This window comes from Metopolophium dirhodum, chromosome 7, assembly GCF_019925205.1.
Source record: "Metopolophium dirhodum isolate CAU chromosome 7, ASM1992520v1, whole genome shotgun sequence".
Taxonomy (NCBI): Eukaryota; Metazoa; Arthropoda; class Insecta; order Hemiptera; family Aphididae; genus Metopolophium; species Metopolophium dirhodum.
This window is the reverse complement of record NC_083566.1, coordinates 16,706,253-16,726,081: the sequence shown is the minus strand read 5'-3', so window position 1 is coordinate 16,726,081 and position 19,829 is coordinate 16,706,253. Positions and strand designations below refer to the sequence as shown.

Below are 19,829 nucleotides of genomic sequence, written 5' to 3'. Positions count from 1 at the left end.
TGATTCTTCGAATTTGTATAAAATTAAATCGGATAAATTTAAAGGAAAACGTAAATATATTACTTCTGGCTAAACATAATGCGATACTAAAAAACGTCTTTGGTGTAATAATTCAAAATAACATAACGTAAAATAACGTATAAATAAAAAGGGATTTGACATTTCGAAGCTATTCGTATAAATCACGAGTATTATATTATGAAATTCGTGTATACAATAACACATACATTATACGCACAGAAATAGGACTTAATTATATTTCGGGGACGGTCCGCCGATCAAACATGATATTATTATTTTATATAAAAAAAAAGAATAATAATAACAGTCAGAGTATCGTCACCGGTCGACGATGGCTATTTTATTTCCACTGACCGCAAATTCTATACCGTACACGCGAGTGTATAATTATTGTATAATGTTCTAACAATCAGGGCCTGAAAATTAGTGTGTAAAACGGAATGTGTAATAATAGTGATAAGAACGATAATATTAAACTATATTGTCTTGATTAAATTATACATACTTGTAAGTTGCTAATTACTACACTATAATATACAAGTCAGTAATCATAAAAAAAAAATGTTAATATTATTCAAATGGTATCGATTTATTATCGATCAAGGGACAAGGATCGTTCGAAAACCAAATGCACACACAATTTTCTAATAAATCACCCGAATCTGTGCTGCACTACTGTAGTTTTATGGCTCAGTGTAGAACACGCATTATACATTTATACGAAAAAGGAACAGCTGAATTTCGAGTTGTCTCTTCGGATGATCTTTTTTTTCTGTAGGGAGAAGGGTCTGAGACCCTCCAAGCCCCTATGAGGTCCGAGCCATAGTAATATAATCACGTTGTACGTCAATAGGCCAGTATATAAATACAGAGTGAATCAAACGACAAGCTCACTCCCATTTTTCCTTTAACAGTAAATTTATTCAAATTCTTATTTTTTCGAATTTTTAATAGTAGATACCCCCTTAAAGACCATATTTTCAAATACATAAACTTACATTTTTCTTGCCATTTAAAGAGTGTCTGTGGTGATACAGGATTTTTTTCAAATATGAACCACCTTTTATCATGAAGTTGTTAGATACCTAGGTGATGGTTTTTTTTTTTAATGTTAAATGAAAAATGTGTATAAATCGAAATTTCATCGTGTGGTTTTTGAATTAATAAACTTCATGTCCAAAAGATAATAAATTTAATAATATAGCCATATGGGACCATAAATGATGATTTGATAATTATAGATATTTACTTATAATAATGTTATTAGTGTTTTATAATTTGTAATAATTGTCAAAGCATAATAATTAATAACTACTAGTTAGAATAAATATTATAGAATTTACATTATATTTAAAATATGTTTATCTTTTCTGTCTATAAGTAGTGTCTCGTATTGTTATTGCACTCTGTTAAACTAACCTAGTTATCTTGTATAACCATTGATATCTGATACATATATAAATGTTAACAATTATAAACCTATATACCTAAGATTAGATGATTAATGTCAGGAAAACTTTAAAAAAAAAAGTAGCTTTTCATTGTTCAAATTTTCATTTCTATATACAAATATTTAAAAAAAAAATCAACCGTTTAGAAATGTAGGTAGAGTAAAAAAAGTGGTTATCATTTACAGAAAAAAGGAAATTTGTATCAGCACTGCAGTAAATGATATACGAATTCTGTGTATCCAAAAATACGGTCTTTAAGTTTATTTAAAAAGTCCATACATCAACCGATTTGTTTAAATAATTGTGATAGTAAAGAATAAATTGGGTGTGTGAATAATCTTGGTGATTCATCCTGTATATAGGTACCTATAAAATATAATATATTGTCTGTAAGGTGCCCATGCAGTTTTGTATAAAATGCGTATGAACGGGAGCCAGGAACAGCTGAATTCTAGTTGGCTTTTGTAATTTTTTTTCTTGTGACGTACGATTTTTTGAAATCACAAACCATTGCAATAAAATAAATTGGTAGGTACGTATATAAAAAAATAATTTTGTTATCGTTTTTAAATCCATCTGACTTGATTGTGACATAAACATTTTAGGTACATTGTACATATAGGTAGGTATATTGTTAAAACCATTATTATTATTATTATTATTAATGTCGTACATGGTGCAGGAAATTGAAATCATTTATATCTCATTCCTTGTACATGGAAAATTTGTTAGAATGGAAAAATACATTTTTGTATTTCAAATAATATGATTTATTGAGCGGTTTGTAAAAGCACCTAACATCAATATTGTAAAAGAGAATTTAATCTGTGCCTGTATAAAAGTAAATTTTCGATATTTTAATAATTACTAAACACAATAATTCAAATTTAAAAAGTAAAATATCACAAGTTTTAGAGCTAATTATTGGACATTGAAAATAATATATAGAAAATCGACTCATACTTCGATCACATTCATCTTTGGTTGTCATCAATTCTTTTTTTATTATATTTAAATGAATTAAATGTAAGTATTTCAAATGATTTATAAAATATTTTGTATAGGAATGAGAACGAAGCATTTATGTGAATATTAGACAATTTGAATTATTAGCTACTTTGTAGGTTTTCAGTGTTACTGGTGATTAATAATAATAATTTGATGTTACATTTTTTTTGTGATAATCAATTAATAGGTATATTTTTAATTTTTAAAAATTGTTCTTTTTTTGTGTTTTTTTTGTACTTTGGTCTTTTTTATCAATTACCGTCTACTGTAATGATGTTAGTTTTCTGACATTTAATTGTTGAGAAATTTCAAGGAAACGGAATATTTTAAAAACGAAAACTAAATAACATGTAAATAAGTATTGTTGTTAAAAAACTTAAAAAATGGTCCTAAGTTAAAAATTAAATACTATCTAACTTATCAGCGCATATTATACAGTATATATACACTGTATATTATAGTCTGCGTGTATCCATGATAATATTTTAATGTATTAAAATGTGTTTGAAGGGTTTTTGAAAAATGTATAATAATTGTTTTCGGAAACTCCTTACTACGAGTACTAAGCAAAGTCTAAACCTATAGTCTGCGAGACTCGCGGTGTCACCGAATGGGGCGGGAGTACGGTCTACTAAAAAATACGTCACGCTTATTTGTATAGTTTTTACTATATGTTTAATGCGTATTCCTGTATGCCGTATGTACACTTATATTGCCCTTTAGGTATACATTTTATATTTCCTGTAAAAATAACAAATAATGGGACAGCCGTGTTTATTTTACGACTACAGCTGCACCGACGATATTATTATTCTCAAGAAATATCCTTAGCAGGTCTTTTGACGCATGATAATAATAATGACGTGTACCCGGCCGCAGTAACTAAACATCGTACGGTCGTTTAAGAAATCTCTGGCCGAAAAAAATGTTTATAGACCATATTATTATTATTATTATTATTTTATTTTGATGTAAATGCTATCGTCTATTTACCTCGTATATTATAATATTAGTTGTATTATTTTAGAATTCAGGTGGTTTTCATTAGTTCAGCGTCGGAATCGTACGCGTTTGAAGGGTATCGTTTTAAATATTATTATTATCGCTATATTTGAAAATACTTGGTAATTTCTCGGGGGGGAAAAAAAAAACGTCCAAAATCGTTTCTTCACGACTATATTATATTTTCGAAACAATTCACGATTCACCCATAACAATAATCATTATTTCATAATATTTTATTATATTTTATTATTAGCTATCAAACGCACCGTTTTAACGTCGGCGCGCCTCCCCACCCGTGAACGTCCGAACACTCACACACACACGCGCACAACCCCTTCCGACCGGTGGCGGCGGCGGACCGTCGCGCCACCCCGCAACCCGCCGGCCAAGAAATGTGGGTGGAGAGAGATTCTGTGTGGCGCGCAGTTGCCCCGGTCCGCGTACAGGTGTCGCCGCGGTCGACTCGGGTTTTTCGTTCTCCGCTCCCGGACTCGTCGCATGTGAGATTCATGTGGTTCGCCCGCGACTATTAACCACACGACACCGAGTTCGACGCGCTCTCCTCGCCCGGATGTGCTAATAATAATAACACAATAATCATAATCATAATAATAATAATAATAATAATAAAAATACGTGATATTATAATATTTAAATATTATTGATAATATTGTGATCGATTCGCAAGAACCGTTTGATTTGTCGCACGTATATTATTATGGTGTAATTACAGCAATAATCATCACGATATCACATTAACGCATATTATATTATTTTTATTGTCGTCCGTCGTGTACGCGTTTAGTAGTCGCATCGCGAAAAAACTATAAAACTTTTTTTTTTTTAACTGATTTTTACTTTTTCGTTTTGTTTGGTTTTTTATTGAAATTTTATTTTTTTCGTTTTTGTTTCGACCGCCGCGCCGATTACTTTTTGCTCCGGAACGCGAATTCGACGACATCGCCGCACGGTTAAATATTTACCTACGTTTATTCCGTTTGACTTTTATGTTTTTTGTTTCGTTTCGTTAACTTTTCTTTCATTCGTTCGCGTCATTTTATTAAATTTTCATATACGAGTGAAGTGCGTTTCTTGTGAAAGATAATTAAAATTTTTTTTGTCAATTTCATCCATTTTTGAAAATCGTCGTTATCTTATATGTTTGACTATTTTTTCCCGTCGTTTAAAGTCCTAGGATCGCCTAGGACCTCAAATTAAATTTTAGTGCGAAACATGGAAGCTTCTTATTGCATTGGAAACGACGTTGACGTATGCCGAATGTTCGATCAATATTTATACAAGGTAAATACAATATTTGATTAGACCCCCACCGAAAAATAAAATAAAATATTTGCCAACAACAAATGTACCTACGAGTTTAGATGATTAAAAAAGTTATAACTACTATGGTGGTTCGAATTTCAAATCTAATAATTATTGAAACGTTAAGAATTGAAAAAAACCAATAACCGTTTAATAATAAATTTATTAAATAAATAATAATTGTAATTATTCAACGTCTTTGTAGATTGGGTACAAATATATAAGAATGTAAATTATGACTAGCTAAAACCGGTTATGTTAGTATTTTTTATTCTTTTTTTTTAATGATTAATACTATATCTATATAGTTAAATTAAACAGAAAAGGTTCGTTAAAATAATAATCGATTTCATATTATTACAACTCGAATCAATCGGGAAGATCGAAATAAATATAAAAAATAATAATAAAAAATAATAAAACGAAAAAAAAATACTGCGGTCGAGAAATCGTTGGTAACAACGATTAATGAATTAACCACCGGTGCTCGAGTCGGGTCAACCAACCATGACCTTGGTTGGCCTTGAACCTAGCAGCCAGCATCTTCATACACAGTACCTATACAATCACTTAGGAATTCCACATTTCCAATATAGATACAATCCGATAATAGTGTATAATACAGTACGAGTAAAAACAAAAAGAAAATCTGTCGATCGGTTCGGTTTCCATATTTATTGTAAAATACCCAATCCCGTGATTTCTACTGGATCAGTCGTGCACAACGTTTAAAAGTAACAAAAAACAAAAAAAATATCGTTTGACCAAATCACTGAAATTGTACCTTTAATAAAACGCATGCAGACATGTCATAATGTAATACGTCTGATTCGCGTGCTGTAATGGTCGAGCAGTTAAAATTAAATTAACAACCGTTTCACGAATTAACAGGCCAAACTGAATATAGTATAGGTAACGTAATATTATGTCCCGCTACAAATCGTATTATACGTATTATTGTAGTCGACGACTGATTTTTTATCGCTTCTTGCACCGATCATTATTTTATACTATTATAGCTTGCGTCGACTAACGACTTGATTCTGTGTGATTTCGTCGAGATCCAAAGGCACACGTGCCCCGGGTCGGGATTCACAGGTGGGTGCTCCAGTGCTTGGCCCCGAAAAATTCAACAGAAACGAAAACGCGTCCGTCGGTTGTCGTGGCGTAGAAATTCTCTTCCCGTTTTTCCCATGACGGGACGACGACAGTCGACAAGTATAATATATAGGTAGGTAAACTGAAAACCGGCTCCATTAACCACACACTCGCTGACGAACACATGTTGTAAACAATCGTTCGATTTCTTCTCTTTGCTTTGTCAGCCACACACGCAGACAACTGGCGCAACGAAAAGTAAAAAAAAAATATCTACAAGCATTCTAGAAACGAAGATTATAACATTTATTTTTTTATTTTTCAATCTCATTCCCTCTCACTCTTTCTCGTTATTTTCTATTGTATGCTAATACTCGTTTTATATATTATTATATATTATATATATTTATATGTGTATACAATTTATACTACGGCAACACGATAAGAGACTTAAAATAAAGATTCAGAATAATTTATTAGATCGCTATTGTGCTTCCACCAGTACTTTATTACCCGGGGACTTATTGAAAAAAAGAGTCAAGTGTAAGCACACGTCATGACCTTTTTCTTGCCTCCCCCCCTTACTCGCCTTGTTTTTTAATGTACATTTTTTATTGCCCGGCCGGGGTTTTTCTGATTTAATGGTAATAAAAAGTGTTCTATCCATGAATACTAATTGGTTCATTACGTTCCGATTTAAATTCATTTTATTTTCTTGTTATGTTTAGATACGTATCTAATAAATCGAACAGCAATATTTTTTCCTGTCCGTCCACTTATTAAAAAATAAAAAAGCGTTGATAAGAACAATACGTTTACTAAACGTATTTTATTACATTCTAAATATAACGTTCCATATCTATATATCACGATATCGATAATTTTAGTTTGACGTGGTGCTGTGTATATTTAAACGAACGTCATTATTCCAAATATAAAATGTAATCTCAAGTGATTCTTTTTTCAGTAAATAGGTTATAATATGTAGAATAATAAATATTTGAATTATGATGAAATTATGATTTGCTATGACCTAAAAATAAAATTATTTTGAATAATTCTTTGGGAGTGAGGTAAACGTCTGAAAATCTAAAATCTAAATATTATTATAATATTGTTTATTCAAGTCTTCGCAGGTAAATGAAACGTAATTTGATATATATTATTATAAAGTCAAACTTGTAATCTTCTATCTTGGATTAAATATTTAAATATAGGAAGTGAATCAAAAAAAAAAAATGCTCGATACACAACTTATATTATCACGCGGGTTTCATGACCCCGAAATTCCTTTTTGCGACCAACACACAATGTCCATATTTGGCTTAACGTGGTTCTATATTATTGTAGCCAGATAAAAAACTATTATAATATTGTAATATCACAATCAATCACCCCGGGTTAATTCATATGTGCAAATGACCACACGCCTAAAATTATACCTGTTTATTTTGTTATTATTAAAAAATATATATACTATAATAAAATAATAGTTATAACATTAATTAATATTTTATAGTAATGTATAATGCACACTCTACAAACACACACACACACACACACACACACACACACACACACACACACACACGTTACCGAGAACAATAATTATTTTATTATCATAGTACCAATATCCATAAGAGTCCGACCTCTTCCCGTGCGGTTATCGGGCTTATAGATTTTTAAAACACTTCACTGGATGACCTCAATATGTTTCTATAATACCTACCATTACAAGAAGTCACGTAGAATTCTTAACTTTTATTCATTTTTAATATATATTCTTAAATTCAATAAATCACTCGATTACAGATTTTGTTTGTTCGTAATCGCCAGCTATTAAAGGCTGACCCTATTGATAACAATTAAGTATGTTAATGATGCGTCGTAAAAATAGGTTAAATTTAATAATGTGAGTTTCAAACCATTGTCGCATTTTTAAATCAGGATTTCTTGAAAAAGAACAAAAACTGTAATCCAATCACTGCAGCAGTCCATAAAAATATACCTACTCGTATTTTCATTAAATAAAACGCTTATAGAAAATAACATTGTTTTTATTCAGAAAATAGTTAACTACCTATATGATTTGAGTTATACTTAACCTTGGCAGTTATAAGACAATTACAAAATGTTTAAAATGTTAATTAGAAAATCCACGTGGGTAATAAAACTATACAATAATAGTTAAATTGTTTAACATTACTATACCTAAAGTCTATACACATTGATGATAGATTTATTATTTAAATTATTAATCATAAGAAAAATTTCAACTGTGCATTTATAAATTCTCAAACTGATTTAATTTACTTACGCGGTGCAGTTCTTTTAGTTCATCGACGAATGTAGGATATTCTTTTTTTTCAACAGTAGGTACAATAGCAGGTACACCGTTTAACATTTTTACCTATACACATCATTGATGATACATTTATTATTTAAATTATCAATCATAAGACAAATTTTAGTTGTGTATTTATAAATTCGCAAGATGATTTAATTTACTTACGCGGTGCAGTTCTTTTAGTTCTTCGGCGAATGTCATAGGATATTCTTTTTTTTCTAATAACATACATTTTTTTTCAAGCTTGATCGGTGCTTTTTCGATGTTATTGAATATTTGATATTTTGACCGCGGTCGCATCTTAGAAGTCTTTGAATCGACCACTTTCCCCTCGATTTGCCCCATTGCCACGTCTTGAAATGTATTTTGGTGCTGTAAGGACTTAGTTTCGAATATTTCCGTATTATTACCTCGGCCCATACTATGCCCGAAGAACACTTCCGGGTCCTTATGAAGTTCAACCACATTTCCATCGTTTTGGACGTAGATGATGACTGCACGTTTCAAAACGGGCAATTCATACTCACGGATTCTCACTAATTTTACTTCTTGATAATCATCTAAAAAATAAAATGATAAAATGTTTACCCGCCATTGTGCTTGATGCCTTGATTTAATTTAATACTATATTATAGCCACGTAATTGACAATGATAGTACCTACATTAAATAATAATAATTTAACTATAGGATATTTTACATGATATTTACAATATTAATAATATTATGTAGAAAAAGTAGTGAAAAACTATCATTTCTGCGAGACGTACGATATTGTCTATTTGTCTAAATCAGATGACGAAGAAATTTTGAATAAAATATTTTCTGCCAAGGAAACAGGTCTGATAGTGCATCCAACCACGTAATTAACAATTAACAGATGTTCGTCACATGAATGTGAGAAATTGTGTGTGGTGTTCTCGTGATGATAAAAACTAATGTTTAAAGAGGATCTACTCTAATCATAAATATACACGTATACACAAATATTATAATTACCTCTATTATTACTGGTGCTGTTATGTTTCATTTTTTTTCAAACACTGCGCGTGATTAAACGTTTGAAAAATCGATGAATAAAGTGTTTTATTAACTGCAGGAAAATGTGAAATTATTTCCATTGATTTGGTTGCGTTAAAATAATATTCTGATTGTGTCTGGTCAGACGAGAAGGATACATCTTGCCAAAGACGTTAAGCTGCAGAAGACACCGGTCATCGGTGTAATATTCCAAAGATGTCCCCAATAGAAAATGCGGGAATTATGAACAGAAAAACATCGAATAATTATTATAAAGCTAATGGATTGACTTACGAACAGCGTAAACAAAGAAAATGCGATGCTAATATTTACCTGATATAAATTTTATATAAAAAAACCTACACTGGAGAAAAGTAATTATCAAATCAATTCGAAATGGTCAATATAATATAATATAATTAGTAGATAGTTATAATATTTTAATAATAATTATTAAAATTTATGACGGTCTATACCATAGCTGTAATTATAACAAGTCCGTATTGTAGAATCGAAAAAGAAATAATGATACGTATTATTATTATTATGTTGTAAAACAAAGTGTTTTGTAATCGTTTCGAAATTCGAAAATAAAGATGTATGTTATTCATAAATATTACTTCCTCATGCTTAGCCCCCTTGCGAAAATAAAATTGCATTTTTCTTCCAATATCGGAGTATAATACGTTATTATTTTTTTTTATTTTCATTGAGCGGCATATGGACGGAGAGGGAGATGGGATGATGAGATATTTTCTTTTAACTGAACGCGTCGTATAATAATAAAACGTCACATATAGAAATCAAATAAGAAGAGAACAATATGTTATACTACTTGTACTGCGGGAAATAAGAAAAAATAAGTTACACACAATTTCTAAATAAATACTCATTTTTCCATACAAAATATAATATTATTTAATATCATACGAATTCGATTTCGAGTGTCTCTTCAATGGGTAATGGAAAAATGATGAACTATTGCGTCGAAGATGAATTCTAAAATGTACATGTAAAATGCATTATGCATTTTGATATTTTAAATAATATTCCACCGAAGTTACTACTTACTTCCGTCTTCTTCATTCTGACATATACTCAAACCGTTTAGATTTGGCTGTTCAACCATTTATACTATGCATGAATATATATAATATGTATTATGTATATTATAGATACTCAATAAACAGATTTTTTTTTTCAAGCATGTTTTGTTTAAATAACAGAAACAACATTTACGGTTTAAAAATACTTTTCAAAAATAATTTATAGCATAGACACTTATAGACTATAGGTATGCACTTGTGTATACTTAAATCTGTATCTAAAAGTTTCCGAGATTTGTAATTTTTTACAGTAACACCCATAATAATTACCAGTAAAACTTTTCATTCACCTAATCTAGTAACGGTTAGATAATAGAATGTAGATTTGGCGTACATATAATTATTAATTAATTATTATCAGTTATGCAACCAATTTACTCTTACATATTATTTTCTTCATAAAACCAGATTAGCGACAACGCCGTTGTTAATGGTTCTTAAACATTGCGAACGTGCGGCCACTGCGGTCCATTCGAATTTAAACAGAGTTAAATAAACAACGATTTTACGTCATTGCGGTTTCACGTAACGCAACTGATCAATTACAAGAAAGAAGGAAAAAACAAAACAGGCACACCGAGGACGGAGCGATTATTTTGTATTATATTTTAACTAATATCTCCTCGACAAGAATAAATTACTGAAAGTTATTACAATAATTAAATAATCTGAAAAACATAGGTATATAGGTAGTATAATACATATACATCGGAACAGGTCCGTCCATTCGTACGGCTGTTTAAAGGTTATTGTAAATTATGACACATGATTATTCTTTCGACGATCGTTTCCTCTACCTGCCCACCCATCACCCACCAACCATCAGTCAACCCCGCCACCGGCTCGTCCACCCCGGAGAAATAATTTTGTTTTCTCTCCACTTTTTTTTTCCTGTTTTGTTTTAATAGCACTATAAATCTTCGGACGAAATTATAGGAACGCACCAAATGAGAGGAATACACAATACAACATACGCCCACTTCAGAAACAATGACAACAATGCCAAAGCCTATTGTGCGTGTTCCCTCTCTAGTCACTACCCTTTTGGTTCACTCTTCTAAAATACGTTCGATTTATGGCGATGCTTTTGTGCGTTTATTCGGTAACCGTGCTGTACACGCGCAATGTTAATATGCACTCAGATCGAACTTGAAACCGTTCAGGACTAAAATTAAGTGGCAATCTATATGACTTAATGGCAGCTTTGAGTTGTTCGACTGTGTGATTTCGTTTTTAACGTTTCTATCGCGGAACCACGACGATAACGTCAGCGTGTAAATAAAATATGATGTAGGTACGTTATCGGTCATAATATTATTATATTATTATTTATGATCAAATTATGGGTAACACAGATCTTCTGATCATCATTGTACCTATACGATTTACGCGATGTATCAAATATAATTAACTAATAGTGCGTTTCATTAGCAAAGAAGAAACAAATAAGCTGAAGTCTGAAAATCTTATCAATGCACAGTGTTTTTCAATAATTAATTGTATTCACATTAATTGTATTCACAATGCTTTATTGTCATTGGTTAAAAACATCGAAGATGTATATTTTTATTTTTATAACACCGCAATTTATTGTTGCTCAAACGTATTTTTGAATTAATTAAATGACTAACACAAGGTTTATTTCATTCTGTTTGTTCATATTCAATTAGATGGAAATTGTTAAAAAATTATTCGAATAAAAGTTTTATTTCAAAAATATTCACTAATTATGAATCCGTTTTCTTATTAAATTTCATGTTTATTTATGAACTTCATTATAAATGGAAAATTATTTGTTGAATATATAAAATACATTTTTATTATTGTATTAAGCAACGGATTGTTAGAACCCCTTTTATATAAAAGTTTCAAACCATAGAAATAGTATTGGTTTGAATAAATTAAAAACAAAAAAATCAATACCGTCTCATAAAATAAACAAGCTGCAGTATACTTTGAATGTTATTAAAATTTTACCATAATCCCCGTAGTTTATTATGGAAATAACTTGAACTGAAATAATTTTTATTCCGTGTATATTAAGTCTTGTTTATTTTCTAACGTTAATAAACATTTTCTATATTATGTATATAAATATAATGGCATTTTCAGTACCTTCCTGTACTTACCTACCCACCGTCTACCAAAATAATTTAAAAATAATTCAATAAACCGTTTGATTTTTCACGGTATGCCAATATAATGAATAATGCATTATGCACATAATACATTTATGTTTCTATATGTATATTATAATATGTTATATACAGTTAGTTTTCAAATTAAAACGGCCAAGTATTATATTATTAATTATTATTAAAATATTATGCAGTGATTTTAACTCACGACTATCCCAAACAAGAGTCCACCACCTCACTTCGTCTTCGTACATCGACAATAGATTATAGAGCCGGTAATAGACAATAGAAAAGAGTATTATTTCCCAAAGAGGAATATTGTTTGGAATGTTTTTTAGTACTACTTTAAAGCTCGTATCGAACGAGTAAGTGTGAAGGGGTGGGGAGGAACACTACATGTATAATACTGACGTTATAAAACTTTATTTTTTTTTCTCCTTATCCGCCAGACAAGAAGTTCACCAAAGTCGATATTTGCACGGCAATAATTCTCGAAAAACGCGTGCGGGTTAGGTGGTGCAGACGTACGGGTAGAGGGTGTATGGCGAGTGTGGTAGGTGGCGGCAGTGGAGGTAGAAAATATATAAAGTTTTTAAACATAAAAGACCCTTTCCATTCTAAATAATATATTATATTATATAATATGTGTTATTTCCTTTCTTTCTTTTATATTTATTTTTCGTAATAAACAGCATTCCTGTCGCATGGTCCATTAAGGAAGTAATAATTTTTGTTCCAAACACGAAAAAACAACACAAATTACAATTTAATTGATATTTATTGGCATAATAATGACGGAGCCCGAATAGGAACAATGTAACAATGGCGTTATTGCATTAACTAAGTGGACATTTCTAAATGTCTTCTCAGGGTTGTTTCAATTAGACACACCGAACCTATATGTGTATATACGCGTATTATATACAATTTCGTTCGAGTGCGTGTTGTATCATTTATACGCAGTCGGCCGACCAAAACTGTGCGGACCTCGCCGAGTGCAATAATATAATAAAATCTTGGCCGGCCTAACATGGCTCACAATAATATACAAATAATATAATATTATTATTATATCGTACCTACCTATACATTTATCCCCCGTCGGGTCCTGCCAAACCGTTGTCGTCGCCGGGTGTCCCGTGATTTCGAAACGTTCCGAAACGACTGCGCCTACAATATAATATAATGTATATATAGGTACATATGCGATAAACATTTTTTTTGAACTCGAAGGGCCGTGAGAACGTCGTTTTTCCCTCCGCAGTAGGTATATATATATATTATATTGTTATGTTTAGAAATCTATGCGCACGTTTATTATACCTCTGTATATAATACATAACCGTATACCCAGGTATCCCTTGATTTACTGGCCGCGGTTTGCCTTTCCTTGAATTGTGGAAAACTCTTCAGGGTCGACTTGTCGCATAACTATATTGATAATATAGTTAATTATTATAATATACATATAATTATAATATTGTTACATATTTTATACGACGACGGTACAACAGTTGTTTTGTCGAGTGTATATTATACCTAGGTATGCGGTGATAATAACACACGAAATCACTGGCGTCGGAACTCGATTAATCCCAGGGTTAAACCTAATTAATATTTTTATTAGTTTTATCAATCTGTACATGCTAAACAGACTGTATTGTATTCATCTGCTATATCATCTGGTATATTGACAATATCACACAATTTATTTAATAACCGAATCATCACACGCGGTTATAACAATGTACACTGTGTGACATTATAAGCATCATATATATTAAGCTTTGACACGATATATTATTTTTATGCATAGCCACATGGCACATATAGGTAGGGGGTTTTTTTTGTGTTTGGTTGAGATTTCGCTCTATACGCAAAGGCTTTTATGTGCGTTTTAATCCAATGAACCATTAATTGCATTTAATGCCCGAACACTGATAAGTGTTTTTTTGTGGTTTCAAAATAACCATTACTTTATTGATTGAATTAGCGCTTTTTTTTTTTGGTGGCTAGAAAGGGGTTAGAAAAAATGTAACTGTAATCGAAGGTGCCAAATAGTTTTAACATTTTTTTATTCAACCAACTATTGAATATTATACTTTTACGATTTTTTTTATTTTAATCTAGTTTGTAGTAATAATAATTCAAATTAAATTAAAAAACTATATATTTTCGTGTATAGTTTTTTTCATTGTTTGAAAACTAAAACCGTTAACATTTTGAAGTCTCTATAGTGTCGCTAATGAGCTACTTCTTTCTCAAGACTATTGTCCAAATTTAACAACAACCGACAATAATTATTATGCTTACTATTGTACAAAAAAATGTGGATTAACTATAGATCGTATATTCAAATAATAAAAACATTTTTAAGGATCAATTGTATTATAATTTTTTTTATGCATATCATAAAATATTATGTATTGACAAGGCCTAAAACAATATTTTGCAACACACATGCAGTACGTATAGGGTACCTATAGTACGAAATCGAATTAGTGCATTTAACAAATGTAAACGTGTACAATTAATGGACTGTATTATGCAATTCGAAGAATTTGGTCACATTAGAAATTAGTCATTAGACTGGACATTAAAATGATGAAATTAGTGAATAAAACGGATACATAGTTAACCGTAATCTCGCGGCGGACACTGCAGTATTTATCAAGCATCGGCCCAGTTTGCGTATACTATTATCAATAATATAATAGTCAAAATGTCATCCGTTCTACTGCTCGTGATGGGGCGAGCTCAGCGATATATTATTATGGTACTATAAGGTCAGCGTGTCGACTGTACCCGGGACACAAAACATTGTCGACTGGCCAAAAACGATGGTCATATATAATATAAATTTAAACCGCTATCGAAATCATGCGTTTGTCAAAGGTGTTGGGCGCCGTGCGATTTTCAACAAAAACCAAATCCAGTGCCCCTTTATATTTTTTCTTTGTACTTTTATTATAATATATACCTGTACCGTCGTGCAGAGATCGTACCACGCCGCGTCGCTACCTGTTGTACCTACCCATAACGTTTTAGCGTTATTTGTACGTACTACAACACAATATAATATTTTATAACCGTACACAAAAATCCATTTGAAACGGTACGTTTGGTTTTTCGAGGGGTCGACAATCACGATGTGATTTTCCCCTCCCAAAAATTGCTCGACGACTCCGATTATTTGAACACTCTGTATAGTATGACGTTATAATATAACTTATAATATTATGTTAATATAGTATACACTATACAGAGCGTTCGACGGCCGAACTGCGTTGTTCAGACGCCTTTTTGTAATATAGGTACGTTGTGACGCATAACAATATTATCATAAGCTACTCCGGCAAACACTTGTTTCGAGTGTTTAAACGACCGTAAATCGCACATCAGTTATATCATATTTCGTCGAGGCCGAGCTTTACAAGCAAAGTATGCGATGATAACGAAATCAAAATCTAAACATAATAGAGACTATATAATTCCGATTGTGTTTTGATTATTGTAGGCAATTAGGTAATAGGTACACCCACCGATCTCCGTAACGTGTGTTTACTATATTGTACTAATCGTACCCTTTTACGACGGAAAACCATAATAATATAACCTCCGCTTTAGTAATAATTAGTACGTGCTACTGAATGCTCTTCAAAGTAATCGCCGTAAGCCAACAAACGTAATATTTCAATTCGCCAAACCGCCGCAACGACGCCTGCAAATAATTGATAACAATCGCTATATTATATACACACGCCGAGCCATCGTCGTCGTTGTGAAACCCAAATACAATTTTTCTAGATGTAATATTATATATTAATATGTATTAGTATAACGATCCGTCTTACCGACCCCGAAGAGTCGCCGCACCGTGACAAATGAAAATCATAGGCAAATCAGCGGTTCAAACATCGCCTCTGTTGCGTGCATAGACGGATATTGGAGGGGGGGCTTAAGCCCCCCTGAATGTAACAAACCACACTAGATGTCAAAATAAATTGTGTATTTTATTATACCTATATATACTTGGTGCCTCTGCTAGAATAAAGTAGGAGTACTGAGTAGCCACTAGTTAGTAGGTCGAAGCGTTTAAAAATGTATGTTTACGCTAAAGGATAAGACAAAAATGTTAAGCCCCCCCACGGATGTGATCAAATATCCGCCTATGGTTGCGTGCCAACGCTGATGATCAATGACAATAATATTATATTGTTATAATAATAATAAATTATCGTCATCGATGGGTACGCACTGCTGCGGTGCAGCCGGAGTGACTACCCGTCTAGAGTCGAAATCAATGTTAAACGTCGAAATGGATCGGAAACGACAACGGCGAAAAGCGTACATAATGTAATATAATATCGTATACACATTAATATTATCGCAATCTCTTCGAAAAACAGTGACGGAAACAACGACGAGACGACCGGCCTTAAAAACTTATCTCCGTCGATTCGTCCGGGCCCCGGCGCGTAAAACCACGACCATGGGGTTGGTCAGTGCCGGTCGCCATCGTCGTGTTGCACACGCACGTGTTTGGGAGACCACCACGAAAGGTGCCCATAATATGAACCATATACGCCTCGCAAGTCATTCGATCCGTGTGCTCGCACACGATATCATACGATTACGCGAACGCACAATATTATAATGTAAGTACATAATATTATTATATTATAATATTTCGACGGCACTCGCGTGTGAGTGTGTGTGCCTGGGTAAACGTGTAATATTATAGCGCCGTATCTTCGTGTTGCCCCGAACGCGTGTGGTCGGATGAGGAGGAGGACGTGTTTTGAGTTTGAGACGCGCCAGATGGGCTGATGGTCGCCCTGATCGGTTGCTCGCCCGCTGCACCGGTCACTCTGTTGAAGTCATAATAATAGTAATAATATGTATATCTAATACAGGCGACTATCGTAATTTTACGAGTCGATGCTCCGGCGCAGAGTCGCGTTTACGGTGTTATGTAACTAGGTATATTATTGCACACGTGTGTTGTATTAAAGTGGTCGCATGTACTATTACAATTTATATTATGTGCACGGGGTGTACAACAAACTGGACCCGCAGAAGGAGACGCGAGAAAAATATGCTCGAAAATAAATACACCGTGTCTACCGTCTTACACTCACACCCACGATACACGCGCTGTATATACATCATAATATCCTATATATTGGTACGTGCGATGGGGCGGGGGGTGGCCCCGGGAGGTTAGACGATTACCTGCGTGTGCCGCACGGACCTTTTTTCTTCTTTTCTTTCTTGTCCTTCGACCCCCTCACCCATGCCCTCCACTACAGACGACGCTGTAAGTGGCTCGCGCGATTCGACAACGTGTCGTCTGCCCCATACTCGATCTCCGCCGTCTGTCGTACACCCCCACTCCCCTCCCCCCCAACTCATCTCGCTCGACCCTCGTCGTCCAAACACCCCTCCGTACACGGTGCAACACAATAGCGACCCAGAATGTATATTATGTTATGGTATTATGCGCTGTATAAAAATCGACAACTGCAGCAGCGCCGCGACGGTACAAATCGTATTGCCGCCGCCAACCCGCCATAACAGTGCGTTTTTCGAGGTCATGGTTTTTGCGTGTATAGTGTATATTATACACTTTGCGTTATACCGCGGTAGTAGTAGCTGCGGTTACCACCACCGCCGCATTCTCGATTCATCCGAAACGGCGCGTGGACAAACCGCCACCGCCGCCGCAAAAGGTTGTGCTTATTATTACAATATTAATATAAACGCGTGTACACAATATTCCCTTGTATTTATTTAAACGCACTACGTTATATAATAAAACGATAAACAAGTCCAAAAGTTGTTGCACTTAACTCGTTTTATGACCAGTATAGATACCTATAACCTATTACAACATTTTTCTCGTTATTTTGTTTTCAATGATTTTGTTTCAGAAAAAAATTCACTTTAAAAATGCCACATAGTAGTAGATATTATGTTGCTCATTATTTATAAGCTAATTTTATTTTTCACACGATAGATGTGATGATATTATAATATAATGTTATTATTTTAATTTTAAATAGTCTTGATTTCAAGTCTACGACGCTGAAAAGTTCGTCAATTGAAAATTGTCTTGTGACGAATAATTCAGTTTTTTCCATAACATTTATCAATAGTCGGGTTTTTTATATCCTTATATTTAAATTAATGTATTCGTGTATAATACATTTACTATTATCTGTACTGGGCTTATGCGATAATGACAGTAAAAGCAAACAAATAAAATTGTAATATTTTATAAGCATAAACTAGTATTTTATCATTTATATACGACTTACATTATATAGGTTGTAGTCTTGTAGAAACTCACCTAATCTGGAGGGCGTGTTCCCAATATATAAACATTTTTTTGTAAGATACCATAGTAGTTATCTTATCTTCTATTAAAAGCATTACATAAATAACATTTATTACACGAACGGATCTTCTTGACAGGTTTCGGTTAATTTACTTTAGACTAATTTAAAATGAAAATAGAACCACTACGCTAGTTTTTTTTTTAAGCGCAGCTGTAATTTTAATTGGTATTTTCAAAAAGGGCATGTGACTGATTATTCACTTATGCAGGTGAAATTATTTTAATAAGTCCGTTTGTGTGCTCGTGTCAAAAATCGAAATACACACGAAACGTTTCATTTGTATACGTTAAAATATTTTGTTCAAATGAGACGGATAATAGGCTGCGAGTATACGATGTGATCAAATTTGTTTTTCCAAATAAACACTACCATTAATTTTAAATACATAATACTATGGTGTTACAACGGTGCAACTGTAAAGTCTGCCCATCTACCTACGACTCTAAACGCAGATACAACGAGTATATTGATCCATAGTAAAATATAAACATCACTTCGATAATGGAACTTTTACACTCCTTAATTTCTCGTGTTCGTAATCGTACCTGATCTCTTACGTTGTGACACGATCGTTTCAATTACTTGCTCGTCCGCCTGTGATTATTTTTCTCGTTACTTATGCCCCAAGCCTCCAAATAATAATAATAATATATTACCCTTTGGACGGACTGCAGCGCATATTATTATGCGTTACTACAAAAATGTGCACGCGAGTGTGGTATCGACAGTCTGTCCCCTAGTTGCTGGTTATTCTCAGCGTCCGTGGAGAAGGATTTGCGATTGACCACGACTGACCTGACACGTGACAACGACAATAATTTCGCTGGTTTGCGCCGGTCATAATGATACTATTATCAATGTATAGGCCGAGGCACACGCTGTATCCGTAACCACGGTAGTAAAACGTTCATC

General features: G+C 32.9%; 1 protein-coding gene across 4 annotated transcripts in view; it reads left to right on the top strand.

Annotated features, from left to right (window-relative positions):
* Positions 1 to 3,977: 3,977 nt before the first annotated feature.
* Positions 3,978 to 19,829, top strand: part of LOC132949283 (TOX high mobility group box family member 3-like) — a 112,829-nt gene continuing 96,977 nt past the window's right edge. For 2 of the 4 annotated variants that reach the window (XM_061020091.1, XM_061020090.1), the window contains exon 1: positions 3,978 to 4,787. In XM_061020091.1, coding sequence (XP_060876074.1) covers positions 4,757 to 4,787 — 31 coding nt within the window. In that variant the 5' untranslated portion in view covers positions 3,978 to 4,756. The remainder of the gene's footprint in view (positions 4,788 to 19,829) is intronic. The other 2 variants (XM_061020092.1, XM_061020093.1) reach the window with 1 other exon arrangement.